Source organism: Lissotriton helveticus, chromosome 7 (assembly GCF_964261635.1).
Source record: "Lissotriton helveticus chromosome 7, aLisHel1.1, whole genome shotgun sequence".
Lineage (NCBI taxonomy): Eukaryota > Metazoa > Chordata > Amphibia > Caudata > Salamandridae > Lissotriton > Lissotriton helveticus.
Genome location: NC_136068.1, coordinates 1253871878 through 1253894970, shown reverse-complemented (window position 1 = coordinate 1253894970; position 23093 = coordinate 1253871878). Strand labels below are relative to the sequence as shown.

Sequence of the window (23093 nt, the reverse complement as noted above, 5' to 3'; positions counted from 1 at the left end):
ATACATATCTAAAAGATATCTGTTAACATCAAGGAGCAAAATATCGGATGTATTATTTATGTTGAAATTGGTTGTTTTAAATTCTTATGTGATCATTGTAATAAGAAATATATAATGTTTTTTATTCACCGCTTGTGTGTCCCCCTCCCAGGTTGTACACCCCTGCCCTGACGAAGGTGCGGCCTACTTCGGCCTAACACAGAAACGCGCGTCGGCGTGATTCATATGGACGGCAGCATCCTAGTCCCTGTGGACACCGCTTTTTCCATCAGCACTGCCTCCATAAACTGCACACTTGCCCATGCAACCATAATTCCCTCTATCGGTTGCAGGCTTTGTTGTACAAATGTGAATGTTGTGCATGAGCGAATGTGTATTTAATTGAATTCCCGAGTATTTGTGTGTATGTGTATGGACCTTGTATGTATGGGAGTGTGTGGAACACTTATATAGATTTAACCTTTCTCTTTGATATATCGGACCAAATATCCTCTCTCCTTTGCCTGTTTTATCCAATAAATCCTAACTGTTTGTATATGGAATATATCTAATCTAAGAAATGTCTAAACTGAAAATATATAAAAAAATAAATAAATAATGGACTAAAACATCAGTGATGTCTTTGGCTCTGATACATAGTTGATGTCACCCCATTTATACTTTTGTGGATCCCCTAGGGGACCTTTTGTGATTTATCCTGGCAGGGTTGTTTGTTCTTTCTATTTTAGATCACGTTAATCCCCTTTCTTCCTGCCTATATCAATAATTCCCTTGCGGAACCCCTTCTATTTTGTATTACAGAAAGGGACCACAGATGCTTGTGCAGCTCCTGCTGTAATACCGATAACACTGGCGCACATAAAGCACCAGCGCTATCTTCAGGGGACGTTTCCTCATTTGCATGGGTACGGTGCTGCAGTCGCCAAGTGTTTCAGATTTCTATTGCTAAGGCTCATGGAGAAGGTTTGGTAAGCATATAGGGTCTTATGGATTCTCTCAGTTGCTTGAATCAAATGAGAGTCATAACGTTTGTGGAAAATTACACAAAAAAGGAAGATAATTAATGAAAATAAAGGAAATACAGGAACACCTGATACAATGACTGGATATCAAAATGCTGGAAAAGTTAGTATGAGCAATGAAATTGAATTGGTGTGGGTTAAAGAATTAAAGTTTACTTAGTGAATACATTTCAGGGGGTGATTTAACTCTGAGAAACTAAACCACAGAAATGTGTAAAATATGCTTTTTTAAAATCTAGTAACCATTACAATTACTGCTGGACATCATGGCTCATTTTAAAAATGTATGTGAGACACAATTTTAGTGACAGCTGAATGTTGCTAAAGAGTAGGGAAATGTTGTATTAATGCAAGTATTAGCAAAGTCTATAGGTATGTTTATGCACTCTGAAAGTGCCTTGTTAGTCACTGAGGCCTTTAGGCAGTCAGTATATCATAATATACTGACTTTGTCAGTCATGCTTGCACTCATTCATCCACTGACTCATTCTTGTGTTCATCCACTTAATGGCTGATCAGGGTTGCCAACTCCCTGTAAGAGGGCCTTTTTAAGGATTCTCACAGATCTTGGGCCAGATGTAGGTAGGGAAAATTTACCGATTCTTATTTACCGAATTTTACCGATTCGGTAAATAAGAATCGGTAAATAAGAAGGGGGGAGATGTAGGAACATCCAGATGTTCCTTTTACCGAATCGGTAAAAATCGGTATTTACCGATTCGGTAAATACCGACCGGTAATGCCCATTCATTCCTATGGGCTTTGAAGCCCATAGGAATGAATGGGCATTACCGGTCGGTATTTACCGAATCGGTAAATACCGATTTTGACAAGGGTGCAGGGGGTGTCACTTTGACACCCTCTAGCACCCCCAAAAAAGGTTTGGGGGCCATGTGGCAGGCATACCTGCCCTAAGGGCAGGTCTGCCTGTCATATGGCACAGGTGTGCATGCACACATGTGCATGCACACCTGGGGCCAGATGTAGGTAGGCATTTACCGGTCGGTAACGGCCGAATTCGGCCGTTACCGACCGGTAAATGCAATTTGAGATGTAGGGCCCTGTATTTTACAGAATCGGTAAATTTACCGATCGGTAAATTTACCGATTCTGTAAAATACCGAATCGGTATTTTTACCAATTCGGTAAAATTGATATGTAGGTGGGACTCTTCTGAGTCCCACAAGCATTACAAAATCGGTATTTTACCATCAAATTCTATTTGATGGTAAAATACCGATTCCGGTGTGCATGCACATGTGTGCATGCACACCTGTGCCATATGACAGGCAGACCTGCCCTTAGGGCAGGTCTGCCTGCCACATGGCACCCGAACCTGTTTTGGGGGTGCTAGAGGGTGTCAAAGTGACACCCCCTGCACCCTTGTGAAAATCGGTATTTACCGATTCGGTAAATACCGAATCGGTAATGCCCATTCATTCCTATGGGCTTTAAAGCCCATAGGAATGAATGGGCATTACCGGTCGGTATTTACCGAATCGGTAAATACCGACTTTTACCGATTCGGTAAATCAACATCTGGATTTACCTAAATCTCGGAACTTCTATTTTACCGATTCATAAATACCGAATCGGTAAAATTCGGTATTTATGAGTCGTAAAATAGAATTACCTACATCTGGCCCCTGAATCGGTATTTTACCATCAAATTGAATTTGATGGTAAAATACCGAATTTGTAGGGCTTGTGGGACTCAGAAGAGTCCCACCTACATCTCAATTTTACCGATTCTGTAAAAATACCGGTCGGTAAATTTACCGACCGGTATATTTACCGATTCGGTAAAATTACCGAATTGGCCTGTTTCCTTCCCCCTACATGTCAAAGGCCAAATACCGGTCGGTAACGGCCGAATTCGGCCGTTACCGACCGGTATTTGGCTACCTACATCTGGCCCCTTATCTTTTACTCCCAGTGTTTGCAGAGGGATAGTATGAGTGTGTAATCTGTGAGCTTTGATGTAATACCTGTCTGTGGGCTTTACCAGAATATAATAACAACCAACCCTCAAACAAATATTATGTTTAAAATATTCCTTTAAAACTAAATGTCATGCCTTCTGCCTTTGTCATAACTTTTCATAAGAACCAGATCAGACCAGTAGCATCAGACAAGAATTTCCCCAACAAACCAACCAAGTCTATCTTTTATCATTGGCTTGTCACCATATCTATCTCAGGCCTACTAAACCGAGCATCAGTTTTCCACCAAGAAAGGTGCAATGCAAGCACTCTTTTTTGCTGGACGCACCACCTACTACCCAATCAAAAACCTGTAGAGAAGAAGATAAGATTAACATGAAGTTTCAACTTAAGTTCTCACTCAGTGCTGCTTCTTAAAATTCCTTTGTTCGGGATTCTTTGCGGTCTGGCCTGACAGATGCACTGCCAATCCAGGCCCTAAAAATGGGTCCTTATTATCCTCGTGGAAGGAGGCCAAAGGAGGATTTCGAGTTGCTGCCAGAATGACACCCCGTCTGGTATGTAAAACCTCAAGCTATATTTACAGGACAATGTAGTAAGATTGGTAACAAGTTAAACTGAAAACTCAGCCTCCTACGAAATAGAGTCCTTACCTCACGTACAAGTGAGCAAATAGAGTTCTTTTTAACCTGTGAAGGTCGATCCCCTGGCCAATTTTGCTTCCTTCTCTGAGGTATGCTGATAATTACTCACCCGCACTCTGAGATAAGTACAAAATTGAGACATTGTTGGACACCCACATCAAAACTCAGGCTCCTACAAAATAGAGTCCTTACCTCACGTAAAAGTGAGCAAATAGAGTTCTTTTTAACCTGTGGAGGTCGATCCCCTGGCCAATTTTGCTTCCTTCTCCGGGTTATGCTGATAATTACTCACCCGCACTCTGAGATAAGTACAAAAATGAGACATTGTTGGACACCCACATCAAATAAAGTGATGTAATAATTGAGCAAAGACACATGGGAAAAAGAATGAGACAGGCTTACTTCGCAGTATAAATGTGTTTAAAATTCAATTTAATAGAGCTGCTTATCACCCACGTAGGAGGGGTACATTGTCTCCGTTATTCTCCTTTTCACTTTTCATTCGGTCCAGACCAGTGGGCGCTGCCTATGTGATTAGGCTCTGCCTCCACAACCTCAACCCTAAAACAGAACCCATCTGCAAGTAAACAGCGCCATAAAATATGCATTCCCATTATTTACGCCAGCCTAAAAAAAGTTGAACAGGTGAAGAGGTCAGGTTAGAAGCAGCAAGAGTAACATCCCTGGAAGGAATGAGATACCTTACAACATTAGAAATTACGCCCAGTGAGTATGGGAACACATTAATTTATTACGTATGTCAGACTGACCTATAGACTGTGAACACTATGAACTCTAGAACATAAAGATATTTGTGTATGCGCCAACTTCCTTGATTAAGACCACTACGATGGAAAGTCCTATTTAAGTGGACGGATTCCCATCACTCACCGATAGGTGACATGCTTCATCATCTGGGTCTCCTCTTGATATTGCGCTAATGACACTAAGGGCTACAACCCCATCAGAGGATGGGGGAGCCCGAGGATGTTTTAAGAGTAGCCAGAGCAGAAACTAAACTCCTGTCTAAACTACCAGATGAGAGCGATGAGTTGTGTGGGAAAAGAATGCAGTGCATAATGATGAGGTGGTATGTGAATTTAAAATTGACCCATGAGAAACCCTACCTTTATTAATGTCTCTCACAGCCCAAATTAAAATCAGTGCAAACAGCAGTCTATAACAAATAACAGTCTGTTGTTTGAAAAAGAGGTCAACATGTTTCAGCACATACGAAAACTTTTCATCCAGTGCTTTCTTCAGGACCACTACTATGTTGCTACTGCAAAATGTGATAAAAATAAAAAAAGAGATATTATCAATACAAGGGCACTTGAAACGGTTGGAACAGATACAACTGAGTCACCTGCAATCAGGAATGTACTATCTTCCCTCTGCAAATCTCTTACTGCTGACAGTAGCCGAAGTGCATGAGGAGGATACCTCACCTCACTTGGCAGCGGCTCTGGGGAAAAGGAGGCCCCACTCTCGTCGGTACCTCTGACGGTCATCCAAGCCGGAACAGTTCGGATAATATCTTTATGTTCTAGAGTGCATAGTGGTGTATGAAACAAGGACCCCCTGAGCAAAAAATATTTTTGCAACTCCTAGGTCAGGGAAAATTCCTATATATAAACATCTACCTAGGCAATCGTAGTTGCTTGTCTTAGGAAATGATATAAGAGCAAAGGACCATTCTCGAAGATGAAATTACAATTTTATTGTCAATACGACAATGAGGTATTGTAAAACAGTAAAAATCAATTCTTTAATAAACCAAAAATTAAAAATAGTTCAAAAGAACTATACATAAAGTATCAACATAAAATACAATAAATATGCAAGGAATTAAGGGAAAAACACTTAACGATTGCCTAGGTAGATGTTTACATATACTAGAGTTCATAGTGTTCAGAGTATTGATTTTAGACCCTTGGATATTCGTGTTGTATAAATGTTGCCTTGGGGCAAGTTATCCAGGTCAGGTCTTTAAATATTGCCTCAGACCCTACCCATAATTAAGTTTGCTTCTGACCTATAGACTGCCCAATAGGGCAATCTGGCAGTGCCCGAAGGTCTATTCTTGCCAGCCATTTTTTGGGTGGCTGTTTGTGGGCCCCTGTTTTATAGTCTGATGGGCTAGTTTTTACTCTCGGTTTCTCCGATATTACCACAAATATTGTCTGCAGCAAGCATAAATGCAAGCAGGCTCCCATACCTTGCAAATCGCCTATATAGCTTGGCCCAGATTGACATAGAATGTACACAATGCAGGGCAGCAAGTAAAGTTACTGCACTGAGTTGCGTGAACGGGTTAGAGCAGAACAGCGCCACGTCTACTAATATGTAATGCTGGTCTGCTCTCTCCTTGTGCTGGCACACTTTTGGCTGCTATATTGCAAGGATGTCTGCGTTGTGGGAAGCATATGTTTTGTGCAAGACGGAATTTCTCCCACTACAAAAACTATGCTTTATCGTGTGACATTATATTTGCGCTTTACAATGGAGCACACAAAGTGGGAAAAACTATGAGGAATTAAAACATTTATCCTCATTACGCCTGCTTTTAGGAGGTGCAGGATTTTGACACAAATCCCTGTCTATGACTCTGTCCAGAGAGATTTGCTGCAGAATCCATGGTTGGTTGCATGCGAACACCTGTGCTCCGCCTATGTAACTCCCCCCTGTGCACCACTTATGAAACTAAGGGGCATATGTACAAGCCCCTATCGCCACCACAACATCACTTTTACCGACGTTGTGGTGGCGATAGGGGCTGCGCCTTATGTACAAGGCAGCATTAAGTCACTTATCATAGCTTAACACTGCCTTGTACATAAGGCCCCCTTTCACACTATGGTTAACTTGATAGGGGCGTGCAATGGCTGTTGTGGTGGGCGTTCCACCTCAACACCCATTGTATTTGATGCTGCCCCCTATGTACAAGTGTGTCATACATAGGAGGCAGCGCCAACATTGAGAACAGGAAAACCCTGGTCTTAAGTTGGCGAAATGAAGAGAAATGTATTATTAAGGAATACAAAGCCGACGCAAAGTGTTCAAATCTGGACCCTTGTCTTTGATAGTTTAAAACTGCCCAATTTGCAAATGTGGGCTACTTTTTTAGCTATCACAGGACATATTATTAGGAACGGCGTTAAAATTATCGCCGCATTATCGCCGCTTTAGCGGCAGAAACCTGCTGCTAAAGCGGCGATAATGGGCTTGATAATATGCCCTTATGAATTCCCATACAAGCCCAGGTTCACACCAGAAGGGGAACATACTTTTCAACGCAACTTTTAAAACGCAGTGCTTTTACTACGCAGGCTTTACCACGAAAACCATTACAACGCATTGCACTGGGGGGCGCTCTAGGATAAGTAATAGTTTAATTTACTATCCAACACCTTCCCTACTATCCACGGGGACTGGAGTTGGAATAGTAAATTAAACTATTCACTATCCAGCACCCCCCAAAGCAATGCGTTGTAATGGCTTGCGTGGTAAAACTTGTGTTGTAACAGCATGCGTGGTAAAAGCATGCGTTATAACAACGTACATCCCACCAGAATGTTATCGCCGTTCTTGATAATATGGCCCTAGATTCGCTAATGGGTGCCACTTTTAATTTGGTGCCTACCTGGGCATATTTCTGTCCTAGTCTGATTGGTAGTGGGGCAGAGACGAGGATCTAAATATCTCAGCGATTTAAGTTTGCTTTATTGACATCAGATGTGATCTGTGGTTCGTGAGTAAAAACGTCCCACAGATACTTCACCCTGACAAAGTTGATAAATGGAGGACCACCATATCGAGTAAGAGTAAAGTATTCTTTTACAATGTTTCAAAACTGTATTCATGGCATATTAAACTTTATTTGTACTATGGTATTATTGGAGTTTAAAAAACACTCAGATACAAACAAGTCAGTTTCAACACCTTGCTCTTGAGAATCTTCAAAAGCGAAACTCACAGATCTGCAATACTGGCAAAGGGCACAAGCAAAAACCAGCCGATTAGTCGGGAGCCACTCATCAAATAATCCTAAAACAGGCAGCACTAGACACATTGCTGCAGTTAACGAGCACTGGACATGACTCGTCTGGGATGAGTTCTCCTAAGTGCAGGGCACACATACAGCTCTGTTGTTGGATTTCTGTTTTCGGGCAGAGGGCTCCTGATTTCCTTGCTGATTTTAACCCCCAGTTCGTTCTCTCAGATACACAATGTAATCAGAACATTCATAACAAAACTAAGGGGTAGATTTACTAATATTTTGCGCCAGGTTTGCATCACAAAACTGACCTATACCAGTACAAAATGTTAATGTAGGATTTACTTTCCAGAACAATCAAGCTGCCTAGCGCCTGGTACATAAAGGTGTGTGCATGGCACTAGACAGCCTGATTGTGCACCAGTGCTAGGGAAAGAGCAATATCTTAGTAAATATGGCGCTGTCCCGCTCTGCCTCCAGTTCGTGCAGTGTAGAAACTTTGGGCCTCATTTATGAAATGTGACGCATCGCTGCGTGAAAACAGCGATGCGTCACTTTTCACTGCGCACTCCTTGCGACACCAATGATGTGTCATATTTAATGTATTACGCATCATGTCGCAAGGTGTTACAGATACGTCATTATTTCTGATGTATCTGTAAGCGCAAAAGTGACGCATTGCTGGAGTGTGTCACAAAAGTGACGCAACTCCAGCAATGCTCCCTTTCACATGGGGCCAGCCCCATGTGAATGGGCCTGCGTCAGTCTTACGCCTGCTGTGAGGCAGGCGCAAGATTTTGACGCAACGGCGTCCTAAAAGTGACGCAGTGAAATCTCATAGATTTCACTACGTCACTTCTACGACCCTTCCTTGCGTCAATACGCCCCCCTTGCATACATTATACCTGGCGCAGGTATAATGTGGCGCAGGGGTTTACAAAGTGACGCATCTACCTAGATGCGTCACTTTGTAAATATGGTGCAACAAGGCACATTATTTACGCTGCTGGTGCGTCACAAAAAGTGGCGCACCGGCGGCGTAAAAGTGACGCTTGACCTCATAAATGAGGCCCGTTGATTGCCGCACTGCAGTGTGTGACAAGTTTGTAACTCTGGGCCTATATCTGCTTAATGAAAGCTTTCACAATCAGTGGTCAAGATCTCTCAGGTCTGCACGCTCAGACGCCCCCTTGTGGAAGCGAGGTCCTCACGCGTTCAAAACAATAGATAATTTGGATGAATAGGATGTACAGTATGCTACAGCAGGATACAGCATATAAACAACACATAAAATAGCCATGTCATCCAGATACCTTTGTCTATGACTCTGAGCCCAATAGACCTGTGTTGCAGCAAAATAGGAATCATTCAAGGAGAAGTAATACCAAAAAATAAAAAATGTAATCAAGTCCTAATGCTACAGTACCTTTTAGGGTACATTATTACTCTTAACAGCTTCTGTGCGTGTTCGTCCTCCATCACGGCTGCATATATGAAGGATAAATATGTCTGCTCAATGGCAGGACTCTGGGTAGTGAGAATATGAGCACCTCTCAAAAACTTAAGTACTAATTTGTTTAAATTAAACAGTAATGTGCCCTGCTGCACCAATGATAGCTACACCCCCAGATGTGCGTCCAACTATGTTCCGAAAGTAGAGCTCCAGGCAAAAGGGAAAGGTCCACAGGCTACATATGTGCATAAAAGATCAAAATATAGGCGAATTTCTAATGGGTCGCCAATATTTATTATACTGCTTTGTTGATTGCAGACTAGGATGGTGGAGTCACAAACGAGTCCACATAGTCATTGCTGTTCTATGGCACGCTGTGTCGATGAGGCGGCTATCCGAGGCTTTGCTTCAGGGTAGACAGGAAGCATAGTAAAGGGAAAGGCACATCCATAGAGTTCACAGCTGCTGTAAGTTTTGCTTTACAGCTGGACTCTACGCACAAACAGACTCAAGGAAAGTGTGCAACCAGAGAATGAGAGTTACAAGATGTTCTGCCTGCCATTGGTAGTGTGTTAGTAAATCTGCAGCCATGTTCTCATGCAACCACCCAGGGGTTTTAACTCATATCGACTGAAAAATGTGGACAGGGGTTTGTGTAAATGAATTACGCCTCCTTGTGGCAGGCATAATGTGTTATAAAAATGTTCTTTGCCCAAAACGACGTTTGCATGAAACTACATCTAAGGGTAGTATTTTGTAATGGAAGAGTGCACTTTCAGTACAAAACCTATACTAGACATCCGTACACACACTTGCACATGGTGCATGCATGTTTGCGTTGGGCAAGACAGCCAAGAGAAAAAATGCATGAAGAGAAAAAAATTGCACTCTATCTTATTAGATATTGTGCTCTATTTCACTACGGTTGCTGTGCTGCATTGTGTCAATTCTTAGTACATTTGGCCCCTGGATTCTTCAGTATGTCTGACTGCAAACTCCAAAAGGCATCGATGGGTAGAGAACAGAACTGTCTCCCTGTTAATTCCCAGTAGAGAGACGGAGTTCAGTCAATTGTATAAATGGTGCCCTTTGTGATAGGAGGGAGGACATACTTCAGAACTGAATGAGCATCTCAGCTTTTTTTTTATTGGGGAGCAGCTCATAAGTTGCAGCTCCTCTTAAACTGTGAACTTGAAATGGACGTTTGGATTCAATGCCACCTCGACGACTGGGCACCTTTGCAAACATGATTAAGCTTGCAAAACCTTCTTAACCAGACCTGAAGCAAAGTTGTTCTCTGTTTTCACAGGTGGGAAACTTGGGCCTTCTTTTCATGCTCCTGTTTTTCATATTCGCGGCTCTGGGCGTTGAACTCTTCGGTGACCTGGGTAAGTGTTATTCCCTCACACTTGCATTGATGCATGAGTCATTCACGGCTGGATATGGGTCATGTTTACTGTTTCATGTCCTGGTGTTTTATTCACACAGAATGCGATGAGACACATCCTTGTGAAGGGTTGGGCAGGCATGCCACATTTCGCAATTTTGGGATGGCTTTCCTGACACTTTTTCGAGTATCCACGGGTGATAATTGGAATGGGATAATGAAGGTAAGGAAACTTGTGGATAAAACAATGACTATGCATATCACATATTTATAGACATGCTATACGACACGTATGTTGACTTCTTTTTTTAAAAACAATTTCAACAGGAGACTGACTGCTGTTTCCCGTTCAAAGCTATATACTGTAACAACATACAACCTAAGGCATTATATCTGAAGAGTGTTAATAGCCTCATATCATAATGATGGCATATCGGTATCGATAGAAGGGACTAAAGAAAGATACTTATATGTTCATTTCAAATACTGTGAACGAATATATTGATATGTTTATAAGTGTCCAAAGGCGGGAAACTGAGGAAACAGTGCTGATGCCAGTTGTTGTGTCACCCATATGCTGGCGCATACACAGGCTGGCTTGATCGATACATAACCTTGCACCAACATGCAGAGATGCATGTGCACTGTGCGCATAGGATTAGTACTGTAGATATACCCTTCCAGTACACATTTCTATTCGTAGGCACACCCTGAAGGTTAAAATGCAGTAGATTTGTGGTGTGCACTGCAACTCACATGAAGTGTGTTTTTTTGGGAGAGCACGTTTACTCTTATTTTCACCTGCTTCAAGTAGGTGTCAGTCTTTGATGTACAGCCTGGTCTGGCTATGTTTGTATGCTGGGCTTTGTTTTAAAAACTCATGGGTGTTTTTGGACTGCTCCACCCCCCAGTAACGCCCCTTTAAAACAAGTGATGTTTGTACTGCAGAAAGTACACCTTTCCAGCACAATAAACCTTTTGTGCTGCATAGCATGCACTAATTTGGATTGTGGTGCTCCCGGCTCAAATACTTAAGAAACATAGTGCCAAGTTGTTATTTCTTTTAATCAGATCAAGGTAAAGTTTCCAAGTCAAGAAACTTGAGCTCATCAAAGGTGGGCAAATATTGCCAACTGTGCCCGAGGTGAAGTGAAACTCATCCAGCACCGTTACAGGTCAGGATGTTATGGCAAAACAGGAGGCTAGCATTATGCATTATCCTTTTATTCGCCACCTCTGAGCAGCAAAACTTTGAAGTACCTCAGACTAGAACTTTAAACTCCAAACATTTGAAATAGAACTCCAAAGTCCCCTATAAGCATAATGTCCACCATCTTCTACCTCTTGTGTTTGCTGCTTTTGAAGCAGATAAGTATTCTCTTTTCTTTATTACAAACATATTTGAACGTTTGGTGTGTTTTTTTAAACATATGTCCACTTCTTGGACCTGTATGATAATGAATGACTGTGGATATGATTATGAACTCATTTATTTGTTAGTGTGTGTATAATAAGGAAGATATTGTTGCCCTTTTGCATCGGATAGTATTTAGAAACCAACCAAAATATATATTGAGAACATATTTTGCAATAAGGGTAAACATTTTGGGCAAGATTTGCTTTTTAAGTGAAATGCTCGTTTTAGTAATCCAAATCTGTCTTGCGCTTACTATTGATCATGCAGCTTCAGATTTAAGAAATGTGCTGTGTGGAGGTCTTCTGCTGTCTGAGGTGTCGGCGGTTATCTTAGAAAAAGCTCTGAAGCGCAATGAGACGAGGTTGTGTACGCTCATGGAGGTTCATTTCAGTTAAATACATGCATGCACATTGGAGATGCTAAGTCAAATCAGGCTACAGCAAGCGTCATTTTAGATTGGGCATTTATAACAAAATAGAGGATGTTGAAGGTGCCATTATGAATTTGGCGCTTAACACATTGTACGCGACTAGTTTCAAACAGAAATTGGCAATGTTTTGCTGACAGATAGGAGATGGTTGCATGGCAATGTGGTTTTCTGTTTCTAGCAACGGACTCTCTGTAAAGGAATCAGATCCGCTGAGAGGGGTCACAAGCGGTTTGGTGAGAGTAGAAAGCAAAACTGGATAAAGAAAGTGCATGCTGACAGCAGATTATCAGTTTATAGGAAAGAATAAATATGGCTGAGGAAAGTATATGTGGGGATAGTCAGGAGGTACTGATAAAGAAATTATTTACACAGGAAATTAGGAATTTGGTTCAAGAATCGGTCAGTTATGAGTGATAGAAAGAGGAGTCTTGCTGATGAGGAAGATGAGTATTTCTCAATTTTGGAAGGTGAAGAAAGAGCATATAGAAGTCCAGGGGGAAAATGGACTAACAAGAGGAAACATTTGGAAAATAAGGATGTTGGAAAAGGAGCCCAAAGCGTCTCACAGAGAAAGGGTGTCCATTGTGACACTTTGGATGGGCAGGACAACCCTGCAGGGGGCTGTGACAATGGCATCGGTGAATATTCATTTGAACCTAATTATAAAGATCGTCTAGCTGATGAGTTTGGGATGGTACTAATAGCCGGATCAAAAGTGAGAGCTCTGTGGTTGATCCATTAGGCCAAAAACGTTTTGATCCTAAAGATATTAGGCACCCTCGAGGTTCTGATAGGTGGCCTTTGAGTCAAGTAGCAGAGTACACAAAGAACAAGTTATTTACATTTGGTAATGCCTTATCTGGTAGAGAGTATATCTAGCCACAGATTCCTTACCTTTGATTTTCCCAGGTGTCAGACTGGATTAGGAAGATTTTTTGAGCAGTACCCCTGCACACTGCGAGGTGGAGTCAATCGGCTCTGTGCCCGTTGTCGGTGTCATCTGCGCCAGAGTGACGTTGCAGTACTTATATAGGTGCCACTCAAGCACGCTGACCCCAGTTACTTTTTCACAACTTTACACACCAGAAGAGCAGAGCCATGAAGTGCACTGACACTGGTGTGTCCAAACTCGGGCCCTGTAAGGGATCAGTCCTGACCCTAGAAATGTGGCCAAAGAGCGGGGAGGATGGGTGAATCGGTAAGGAAACTGCAGACATATAGAGTCTCTCCTAAATAAGGCCTTAACAAAGGTAACTTGTTTATCTCATAGAGACTTCTAGCCACAGAGTTATAAATTTTAAATAGATACCCAAGCAACACCATCCAAGGAGGAGGGTGTGCGTGCACATTTTAACTAGGAAGTCCAGCAAGACCGAACAGCTGAAGTGCCCATCTCTGCGGACCTGACTATCCAGGCAAAAATGTTTAGTGGACATGTGTAGAGATGCCCACATTGCTGCCTGACAGATATCCAGGATGAAACTCCATGTGCTAAAGTGGTGGTCGCAGCTATCGCTCTGGTGGAATTCTCTCGTAAGTCATCAGGACACTTCTTTGCCAGTGCGTAGCAGATCTTGTTGCAGAGTATAACCCATTGTGTGATGCTGCACTTTTGCACCACCCAACCATTCTGTGTGCCAGCATACCCCACAAATAATAAAGTGTCTTATAGAGTGCGCGGCTACCCCCAACGGGAGTGTCCCGGCGCTGCACAGAGAGGAGGAGAGAAACGGTTAGCGTTGTGTGGCCCATCCGAGGCTAAGGAAGGCTAAATAACCATGTTTTTAGTAGTTTACAGAACATAAGTTCCGAAGAGGCCTTTCTGATTTGTAGGAGTAGGGAGTTCCAGAGGGCGGTTGTTTTGACAGAGAAAGAGCGTCCACCTATTCTAGCTTGGCAAAACGAGATGTAACAAGAAGTTTTAGGTGGTTAGATCTGAGGTTTCTTGTCTGGTGGGATGTATGAATTTGTTTCCTAAGGTAATGGGGGCCAGTGCCCTTTATTGCTCTGTAGGCAATGGCGAGTGCCTTGAATTCTGTTCGCCTCCTTATTGGCAACCAGTGAAGGCTGCGTAAATGAGGAGAGATATGGTGTCTGAGTGGGATGTTTCTTGTAAGCCTCGCAGCTGCGATCTGAATTTTTTGTAGCTCTCTGTACAGATAGTCTGGTAAGCTCAGATATAGACTTTTAGCATAGTCTAATTGGGATGCCACTAGGGTGTGGTCAATAGTTTTTCTGCACTCTATGGGTAGTAGATGGAGGATTTTACGCTGCGCTTTTAGTTTCAAGAAACATGTCCAATTTGGGATTTACGCGACAGAGTGTTGTCGATTTTAAAATCCAGGTTTCTTGTTGAGGTAACAGGGCAAGGGGGTGGATTAAGTACCGAAGGCCACCAGAGGTCGGATCTGGGGGGCGTAGGTTGGTTAAAAAAAAGGACTTGGGTTTTATCGGCATTCTGCCGTAGACAGTTGGTGGTCATCCAGGTGGAGATGTCAATCAGGCATTGCTTAAATTTGGAGAACGCTTCCTCTGAGTGGTCTTTAACCTCTTGCATGCTCATGACAAGGTGAGCTCGTCATGAGGCACACTGGAGCTGTGCTCATAACAAGGTAAACTCGTCATGTATAATGGGATTCAATAAATGTCAGCACAGGAGGGGAAAAGCCTTAGCAGCCAAGTGGTTAAAAGCAAACATCAGCTGAGTGTCATCAGCATATGAGATGACACTTACATCATGTTGTTCGATGAGTGGAGCTAAGGGAGCAAGATAAACATTAAAAAGGGTAGCGCGGAGGGCCGACCCTTGGGGGACTCCACAGATCAAAGGGGTCGGGGAGATGAAACAAACAGTTGTAGGCTGATTATTTGAGCTTGTCCCTCAAGGAAGGACTGAAACCATGCTAAAACTGTCCCTGAAATCCCTAGTTGTTTTAGTCTGTTAAGTAGAATCTTGTGGGCCACCGTGTCAAAAGCTACTGGCAGGTCAAGCAGCACCAACATTGCACAACAGCCCTTGTCCAGGGTGTCTCGAATAGTTTCCGTTACTTCCAGGAGTGCAGCCTCAGTACGGTAACCAGCTTTAAATCCGGACTGAGTATCATGCAACAGCTTGTTGGTTTCCAGGAAATTCGAATACGTTTTTGTACCTCCTTTTCAAGAACCTTGGCTGAGACAGACAGGAGGGATATATGTCTAAATAATTTTTAAATGGTGGGGTCTGAATTTTCTTTTTTTAGAATGGGTTGGATAAGGGCTGTTTTCCACATATCCGGATCGATGCCTGTCTCCAGTGAGGCATTCCAGAGCATATTTAGTGAGGGGTTGAGCAGATGGGCCAGTTTATTGTACTGTTTAGCGGGGAGGGGATCTAAGGGAGAGCCAGATTTGATTTGCTGCAGGAGATTAAGCGATGTATTAAGGCTGAGTGGGTCGAAAACTGACCAGGTTACTGAATGAGGAGAAAGAGATGGTGTCGGCCTTTCATTCACCGTAAATGAGGTAAAGATAACCTCAATTTTTTCTTGGAAAAAACTTGATAGGTTTTCACAAAGGGTCTCCGATGGAGTGATGTTACTCTTCATAGATTTCGGTCCCATGAAGCTTTGGACAATTTTGAAGATTTCCCTCGAGGTGTTATTAGATGTTTTTATTTGAGTGGCTATATAATCTTTAATAGCTATGTGCTTCAATTTATGAAATTGGTTCACCGCTTTTCTGTGGGGAACATCCTTTTCAACGCAACTGTTACAACGAAGTACCTTTACGACGCAACCATTACAACGCAACTTTTATAACGACTTGCGCTGGGGGTCGCTCTAGGATAGGGAATAGTTTTAATTTACTATCCAACACCTTCTCTACTATCCACGGGGACTGGAGTTGGAATAGTAAATTAAACTATTCACTATCCAGCGCCCCCCAACGCAAGTCGTTGTAACAACTTGCGTTGTAAAACTTGCGTCGTAAAGGCATGCGTTGTAAAAGCATGTGTTGAAACGTCATACATCCCTTTTCTGTAAATATTTTTGGTTTCAACACAGTAGTTTTTTCGCCATAATCGTTCGAGTCGTTTACATTTGCTTTTTTCGGTTTGGAGCTGCTGTGTGAACCACGGAGCCCAAGGTTTTTGTCTGGCTGATTTAGTGGTTTTCATAGGGGCAATAGTATCCAGAGCCGTGGTAACCCAGTGATTAAAGGTTGCCGTGATTTCAAGGTTGCGGCATCCTTGTTTGGATCGCCTGTAAATAACATTGGTGTATTAAGAAGTGCTGGGCCTATAGATTCAGAAATAACATTCCGCCAGTTTGGTCAGACTTCCTGCTTGTTATCCCTATTGTCCAGGTTTATAGTGAAAGTGAGATTCAATGGAACCAGGTGGTGATCAGACCATGCCAGGGGGATGGGTTTTTCTACCGATAGAGTCGGGATATTCGTGAAGACAAGATCCAGTGTGTGGCCGGCTGTATGAGTGGGGGCTGTAACCAGTTGGTTAAGGTTAAGACCTTTAAGGTAGTCTATTAGTTGGGAGGCGTGGGGACAATGAGCATTATCTATATGGATGTTGAAGTCCCCTAGGACCAGGTAATTTGTGTATTTCAGGGAGTGATCAGCGATGAGATCGCATATATTCCATAACTCAGTTAGTTTAGAGTCAGGTGGTCTATAGATAATGGTTCCTGAAATGTTAAGTGTGGGTGAGATGGTAATCTTAAAAAACAAGGCTTCTAGTGACTCTTTGGTCTCTATCCTTTTGTGTGATATATCCCAATCTTTTTTAATGATTATGACTAGTCCTCCTCCTAGCCCGTTACCTTCGCGGTTTTCAGTAACAATTTTATAACTGTCAGGGATGGCCAGATTAATAGTGGGTGAAGCACTCTCCCGTAGCCAGGTTTCAGTTAGGAAGATCAATTCGCAAGTATTGGTCTCTAGGAGTAGCCAGATGTCGTCAGCATGCCTGGGGAGTGACCTGCAGTTGATCAAGCAGGCTTTAATAGGTATAGGAGAGAGCAACAAAGAGTTGATCGTCCACCCGGAACTCTTGTGTGCGGTCAAGGTAGAATGCGAATGCTCTTTTTGGGTCCAGACGGTGGAGTCGCTCTTCTTCCTTGGAAGAATATGGAGGGCAATGTGACAGATTGGCCCATATGAAATGGTGTTACCACTTTTGCCAAGAAAGAGGCCCTAGTACAAAGCACCGGTTTGTCAGCGCAAACCGAGAAGAAAAGGGAGGCTTGGAATACAAATCCTGCAGCTCATTCATCCTCCTGCCAGATGTAATTTCCACTAGAAAGGCTGTTTTAATTGTGAACAGACAGAGAGGACAGTTGTGAAGAGGCTCCAAAGTAGCACACATCAAGAATGAGAGGACCAAATTAAGGTCCCACTGAGGCATAATAAAAGGAGAACAGGGGAACATATGTACGAGGCCCTCCAGAAATCTATTTACAATAGGAGACTTAGATAACTAGGATTGTTCAGCCAGCATCAAGAAGTGAGATAGAGCAGAAAGATAACCCTTCAGAGTTCCCAGAGCAGAGCCCTGGTGGGCAAGGGTAAAAATAAAAAAAAATATCTGAAAGGGAGGCAGAAAGTGAGTCAGAGGATTCTTCTGCACAATATGACACATATCGCTTCAACTGCAGGTGTATACCGTCTTGGTGGAGGGACGCCTGGCTGCCAGAATAATATTGTAAACTTTGGGAGGAAGGTCAAAAGCTAACAACTGCCACTGCTCAACCTCCATCAAGAAGGTGGAGAGTTGACAGGTTCAGGTGGAGGACCCTTTCCTGCTGCTGCAACAGAAGATCCTCCTGAAGGGGCAACCTGGTCAGAGGATCGATGGTCATGCTTAGTACCACAGGATACCAGACTCTCCGTGCCTAGTCCAGAACTACAAGGATGACTTGGGGCCGGTTGTTGCTGACCTTCTTGAGAACTCTGGGAAGTTTGGTATGGGTGGAAAGGCATACATGAGGCCTGAGCTCCACTTGTGATGAAAAGCGTCTCCAAGCGAGTGCCGGTTTTGAAACTCTAGGACGCAAAACTGCTGAAACTGCGCGTTCTTAGTGGGGGCGAGCAGGTCTAACCAAGGCTCTCCTCACTGCTGAAATGGACCTTGAACCACCTCTGATTGGAGATGCCATTCGTGATCCACTAGGCATCAACGGCTGAGTTTGTTCTCTCTGGCATTCAGGGAACCTGCCATGTGATAAACCATCAGGGAATGCCCTGCTGTTTCAGCAATGTCCAGAGATGCAGGGCCTCTTGACAAAGTGTCTATGACCCTACTCCGCCCTTTTTGTTGCAGTACTACATGCCAGTGGTGTTGTCCCTGCACACTTGTACCAGCCTTCCATTGATGGAGGGTAGAAAGGTCCAACAGGTTGATATGGAGTCCAGATTCTAAGGGATATCAGAGTCCTCTGATCTCCACCTCTCCCAGATGGCCATCCCATCCCAGGAGTTACACATCTATCAATGCTGTGAGATCTGGTTGAGGAAGCGAGAGGGGTCTGCCTCTGACCCAATCATGGTTCATTAGCCACCACTACAAATCCTTCACAGTCCCCTCCGCGATCTGGACCAGATCGGAGACATTCCCCTGATGCTGCACCCACTCAAACTCCTGATCTCACTTCAGAGCCCGCATATGCAGTCTGGCATGTGTGACCAGCAGAATGCAGAAGGAAATGAGGCCGAGCAGCCTCAGTCAGTAAGACCCACTGAAATCCAGGACAGAGGAAGAAACATCGGAATAATAGCCTGAATATACTGGACTCAACGCTCAGGTGGATAAGCTCAAAACTGTGTCCAGAACAGCTCCAATGAAAGGAAGTGTCTGAGAGTGAGTCAGATGTGACTTCGGCACATTGATAGCAAACCCCATTGCATGTAGGAGGCCCATCGTAGCCTGGAGGTGGGTGACGACTGCCTGGGGCGATCCGGCCTTCAACAGCCAGTCTTCAAGAAAGAGGAAGACTGACACCTCTGATCTCCACAGAAAAGCTACACCCACTGCTATCACTTTTATGAACCTATGAGGGGCACTGGTAAGGCCAAAAGGGAGCACAGTGATCTGGAAGTGCTCATGGCCTACTGTGAATTGTAGATAACGCCGGTGGGCAGGCAGGACAGGGATATTGAAATAATCATTCTGCACTACCATCCAGTCTTCTGGATCCAGGTCAAACAAGACCTAAGCTAGCATGAGCATCTTGAATTTCTCCTTTTTGAGGAAATGGTTGAAGGGTCGGAGGTCCAGGATAGGACTAAGCGAAGACACTTGTCCTTTTTGGGTACCTGTAAATAGTGGGAATAACAACGACAGCCTACTTCTTCCCCGGAACCCACTATATGGCTCCCTTGGCCAAGAGAGCCATGGCTTCCTCTGTCAGCCGGTCTAGGGATGGGGGCATGGAGGAAAGGTTGATTTCAAAGGGGATGGAGGAGCCCCTTTGGACAATCTGCAAAACCAACCTGTCCAATGTTGCGGACTGTCAGTGGTGGAGGTGATGGCGGATCCTGCCACTTACTGGATGCTCATGATCTAAAAGGGTGGGGATGGAAAGTTTGAAGGCTGCAGCTGCTGGGGGAGAGGGTGGTTGGACCAGAGCGTTGGCCCCCAACCAATGAGGCCGGTAGGAACCGCATCTTCATCAACACAGAGGCTGGGAAGCTTGTGCAGCTCAGTGGCTGGAATAGGGTTGGCGCCGTTAAAAAACCCTTCCATAGCCACAAAAGGAGCGTGAGGCAGACTGGGGATGACGTGGGGCAGTTGAGAAGCCCAAGGACTTGACCTTAGCCCATGAGTTCTTAAAGCACTCCAGTGCTGAGTCTGCCTTGTCTCCTCAGAGATGAGTGCCATCAAAGGGCATGCCCATATGAGAAGCTTGGACATCCCCTGAGAAGCCAGTCATTCTCAGCCAGGCGTGGTGCCTCAAGCCCACTATTGAGGACACTGCTCTGCCCAGTGAGCCAGTTGTGTCCAGCTCACAACAGATCTTGAACTTTGCTGTGTCTTTCCTGTCTGTAATGGCTTGGGAGAGGTTAGCCTGTGCCTCCTCCAGGACCTGCGCAACCATATCGTACAGCGTGTGGAAATAGCATCCCAAAAGATTTTCTTCCCCAAGGAGTCCAGCTTCTTGGATTCCCTGACCAGGGGTGCGGTAGAGTGTTGGGGGAGAAAGTTTGGGTCCCCAGTTGCGGGGCAGTGGCGATGGGCAATCGTCCTATTCATGGTGCGCGGGAAAAAAGCATGCCCAGATCTGGAGCCACTGGCATCGCCCAATTCTTCATACCAGTCCATTTGGGGCTCATATGGCTCATATTCTAGAGGATCCAGGGACCTCTCCCAGCCCTTACAGAGTCCTAGCCCACAGGAATAGGACTAAGGATTTCCAATCTAGGACCTGAAGGTCCTGCTGGCTTCAGAGTTGATGTCGGGCAATGCCCCTCTGGCTCCGTGTCAGATTCAGGGATGAATGGGGCTGGCACTGCCGGTGGGCACCATCGGCATTGGGAGCAGCTGCATTGGCAATGGCATTGGGGAAGGTCGAAGTTGTATGACTGGCACTGATCCGAATCCATTATCAGATCCATGTGGGCCCAGCGGAGCTGGAGCCGCCAGGGCAGAACTAAATTGGTTCCCCATGAAACAACGGCATCTGAAGTGTCCTAGATGGGGTCAGACAGCCCAAATATGAGAAGCAGGGCCTCATATCCTGCAGGTTGCTCCGGCTGCCTGATATACGGGGAGGCGCAGAGCTGACCCAGACACAGGCTCTGAAGCACTAGGCCTCGGATGCCCATGTTCTTTCATCACGTCGGCTGATGAACGAGAAGAGCCCTTTGACATCTTGGTCTCGTCTTGTGCCTCTTACCTGAATGTCCTGATGATCTTGAATGGGACAAAGAGGACTACGGGCTTCGTGAATAATCCCAGGAACTTCCTCTCAAGTGGGACCTTGATTTTCTCAGAGTCCCATGTCGGGCTGCTAAAAGCTTTAGGGACTGCTACCTCAAACCCTTCGGCACCATGGCCCAGCAATCAGAGCATGACTTGGTGTTGTGATTGCGCTACAGGCACCAAGGAGAGACAAGGTTTTGATCTGTCACTAACATTACCCGGTGGCAAGCTCTGCAGAGCTTAAAACCTGTCCTACGTGATGACATCCTCGACACACTAGGAAAAAACCTCACAAAACAATTGTCAAAAAGTTGGAAAAATTCTTGTCAAAAAATGACAGAGGGGTAGCTGTTATCTAGTTCAGCACTGGCTGGTGCAGAAAGAAAAGAACTGGTGTCAATGCACATAAGTGGCACCTATATAGGTACCCTAACGTCACTCCGATGCAGACCATAGACGTAGAGTCAATCAACACCATATAGCGGCACAGAGGTACTGCTCAAAAAATCCTCCAGATCCAGACTGACACCTGGGACAGTCACAGGTAAGAATTCTGTGGCTAGAAATCTATATCAGAGGTACTGGATTATAAGACCTCTGGAAAAGAGGAAAGAAACATAATGAAGGGTGAATGCTCCCACCCTTATATTGGGGAAAACAAAGTTGATAACTTATATGTTAGAGTTAGGTAGGGATCCTAGGAAAGTATTAGAGAGCTAGCGTAAGCAATGGGAGGATAAACTGTTAGACACCCTGGGACCCCTCAGAAGGATGTTTTATATGATTGAGGAGGCGTACTTGAAAAGCAATGATTTAGACATCAATTGTTTAAAACGATGGTGCCAACCTGCACTATGTGCCAATGCCAGGTTAATGGCATAAAGACGTAAGGCTGTTCTGTTACAGGTAAATCCTAAATTGGCTAAAAAAGAGCCTTGTGAAAATGCCATGGGCTTGTTAGGTGAAGGTATGCTGGGGTCAGCAGACCGCCATGTCTGTGACTGCTTTTTAAATAAAGCAGTTTTTTATGTAGTCTGTTTTCCTTAAAGGAAAACGAAATGCATTTAAAAAAAGAAAAATGAAACATTACTGTTTCATTTCTTAAGAGCAGGCAATGGTCCCAAAAAATGTTTGAATGCGAGTCACAAAGAGAAAGGGGTCCACTGGGGGCCCCTTCCCGTTTGTGAGTGCCTTACCACCTACTTAAAGTAGGTGGTAAACTGCAAGGGTTTTGCGACCACAATCGCAGTTGCAAAACAATGGTACGTACCATTGGGACTCGCTACTAGGAAGGGACGCCCTTGGCACGCCCCTTCCTAATAGCGAGACGCACCCCATATTTTGCGAGTCAGTAATATGTTACCGACTAGCATAATAGGGTTTGAACGTGGGCCAGACCTATTTTGCGGTCGCAAATGTGCTGATGTCACGATTGCAACCGCAAAAAAAGGTCGTACATCTGGCCCTTAGTTTTTAAATTATTTGAAAGATGGCCTGGAAACATATATCTGGGTATAAGGGCATTGACATGGGAGTTGGCAAATTTGTTGTGCATAGTTTCTTTTAAAAGGGTTTTTAATAATAAAGCTCTTGATATTAGTGGTAGATGTTATCAACAACAATGAGTTCTCTTTGAGATCCGGAGGAGAACAAAGACTAATTCTGAGTCAGCTTTTTATCCAAGATTTGATGCTTGTCCTAAATTATGTATAGTCAGATGTCTGAAAGAATATGAATCTGGACTTATGGAGAATAGGAGCAATGAAGTGGACCAATTTCTAACTCAATTTGCTGCGCATTCAGTCAGAGGTGCTATGGCTAGTAAGGTTTGCATAAATAGAGGAAGATTAGAGGAAATTTTGAAAGCAGCTGGTTGGTCGAATGCAGAG

The 23093-nt window shown here is 44.1% G+C and overlaps 1 protein-coding gene across 1 annotated transcript in view; it reads left to right on the top strand.

The window, feature by feature from the left end:
- The window catches only part of CACNA1G (calcium voltage-gated channel subunit alpha1 G), a 1349169-nt gene that overhangs the window by 1221426 nt on the left and 104650 nt on the right, over positions 1–23093 (top strand). Inside the window, exons 31-32 of the mRNA XM_078654430.1 lie at positions 10369–10447; positions 10548–10669. Coding sequence (XP_078510556.1) covers positions 10369–10447; positions 10548–10669 — 201 coding nt within the window. The remainder of the gene's footprint in view (positions 1–10368; positions 10448–10547; positions 10670–23093) is intronic.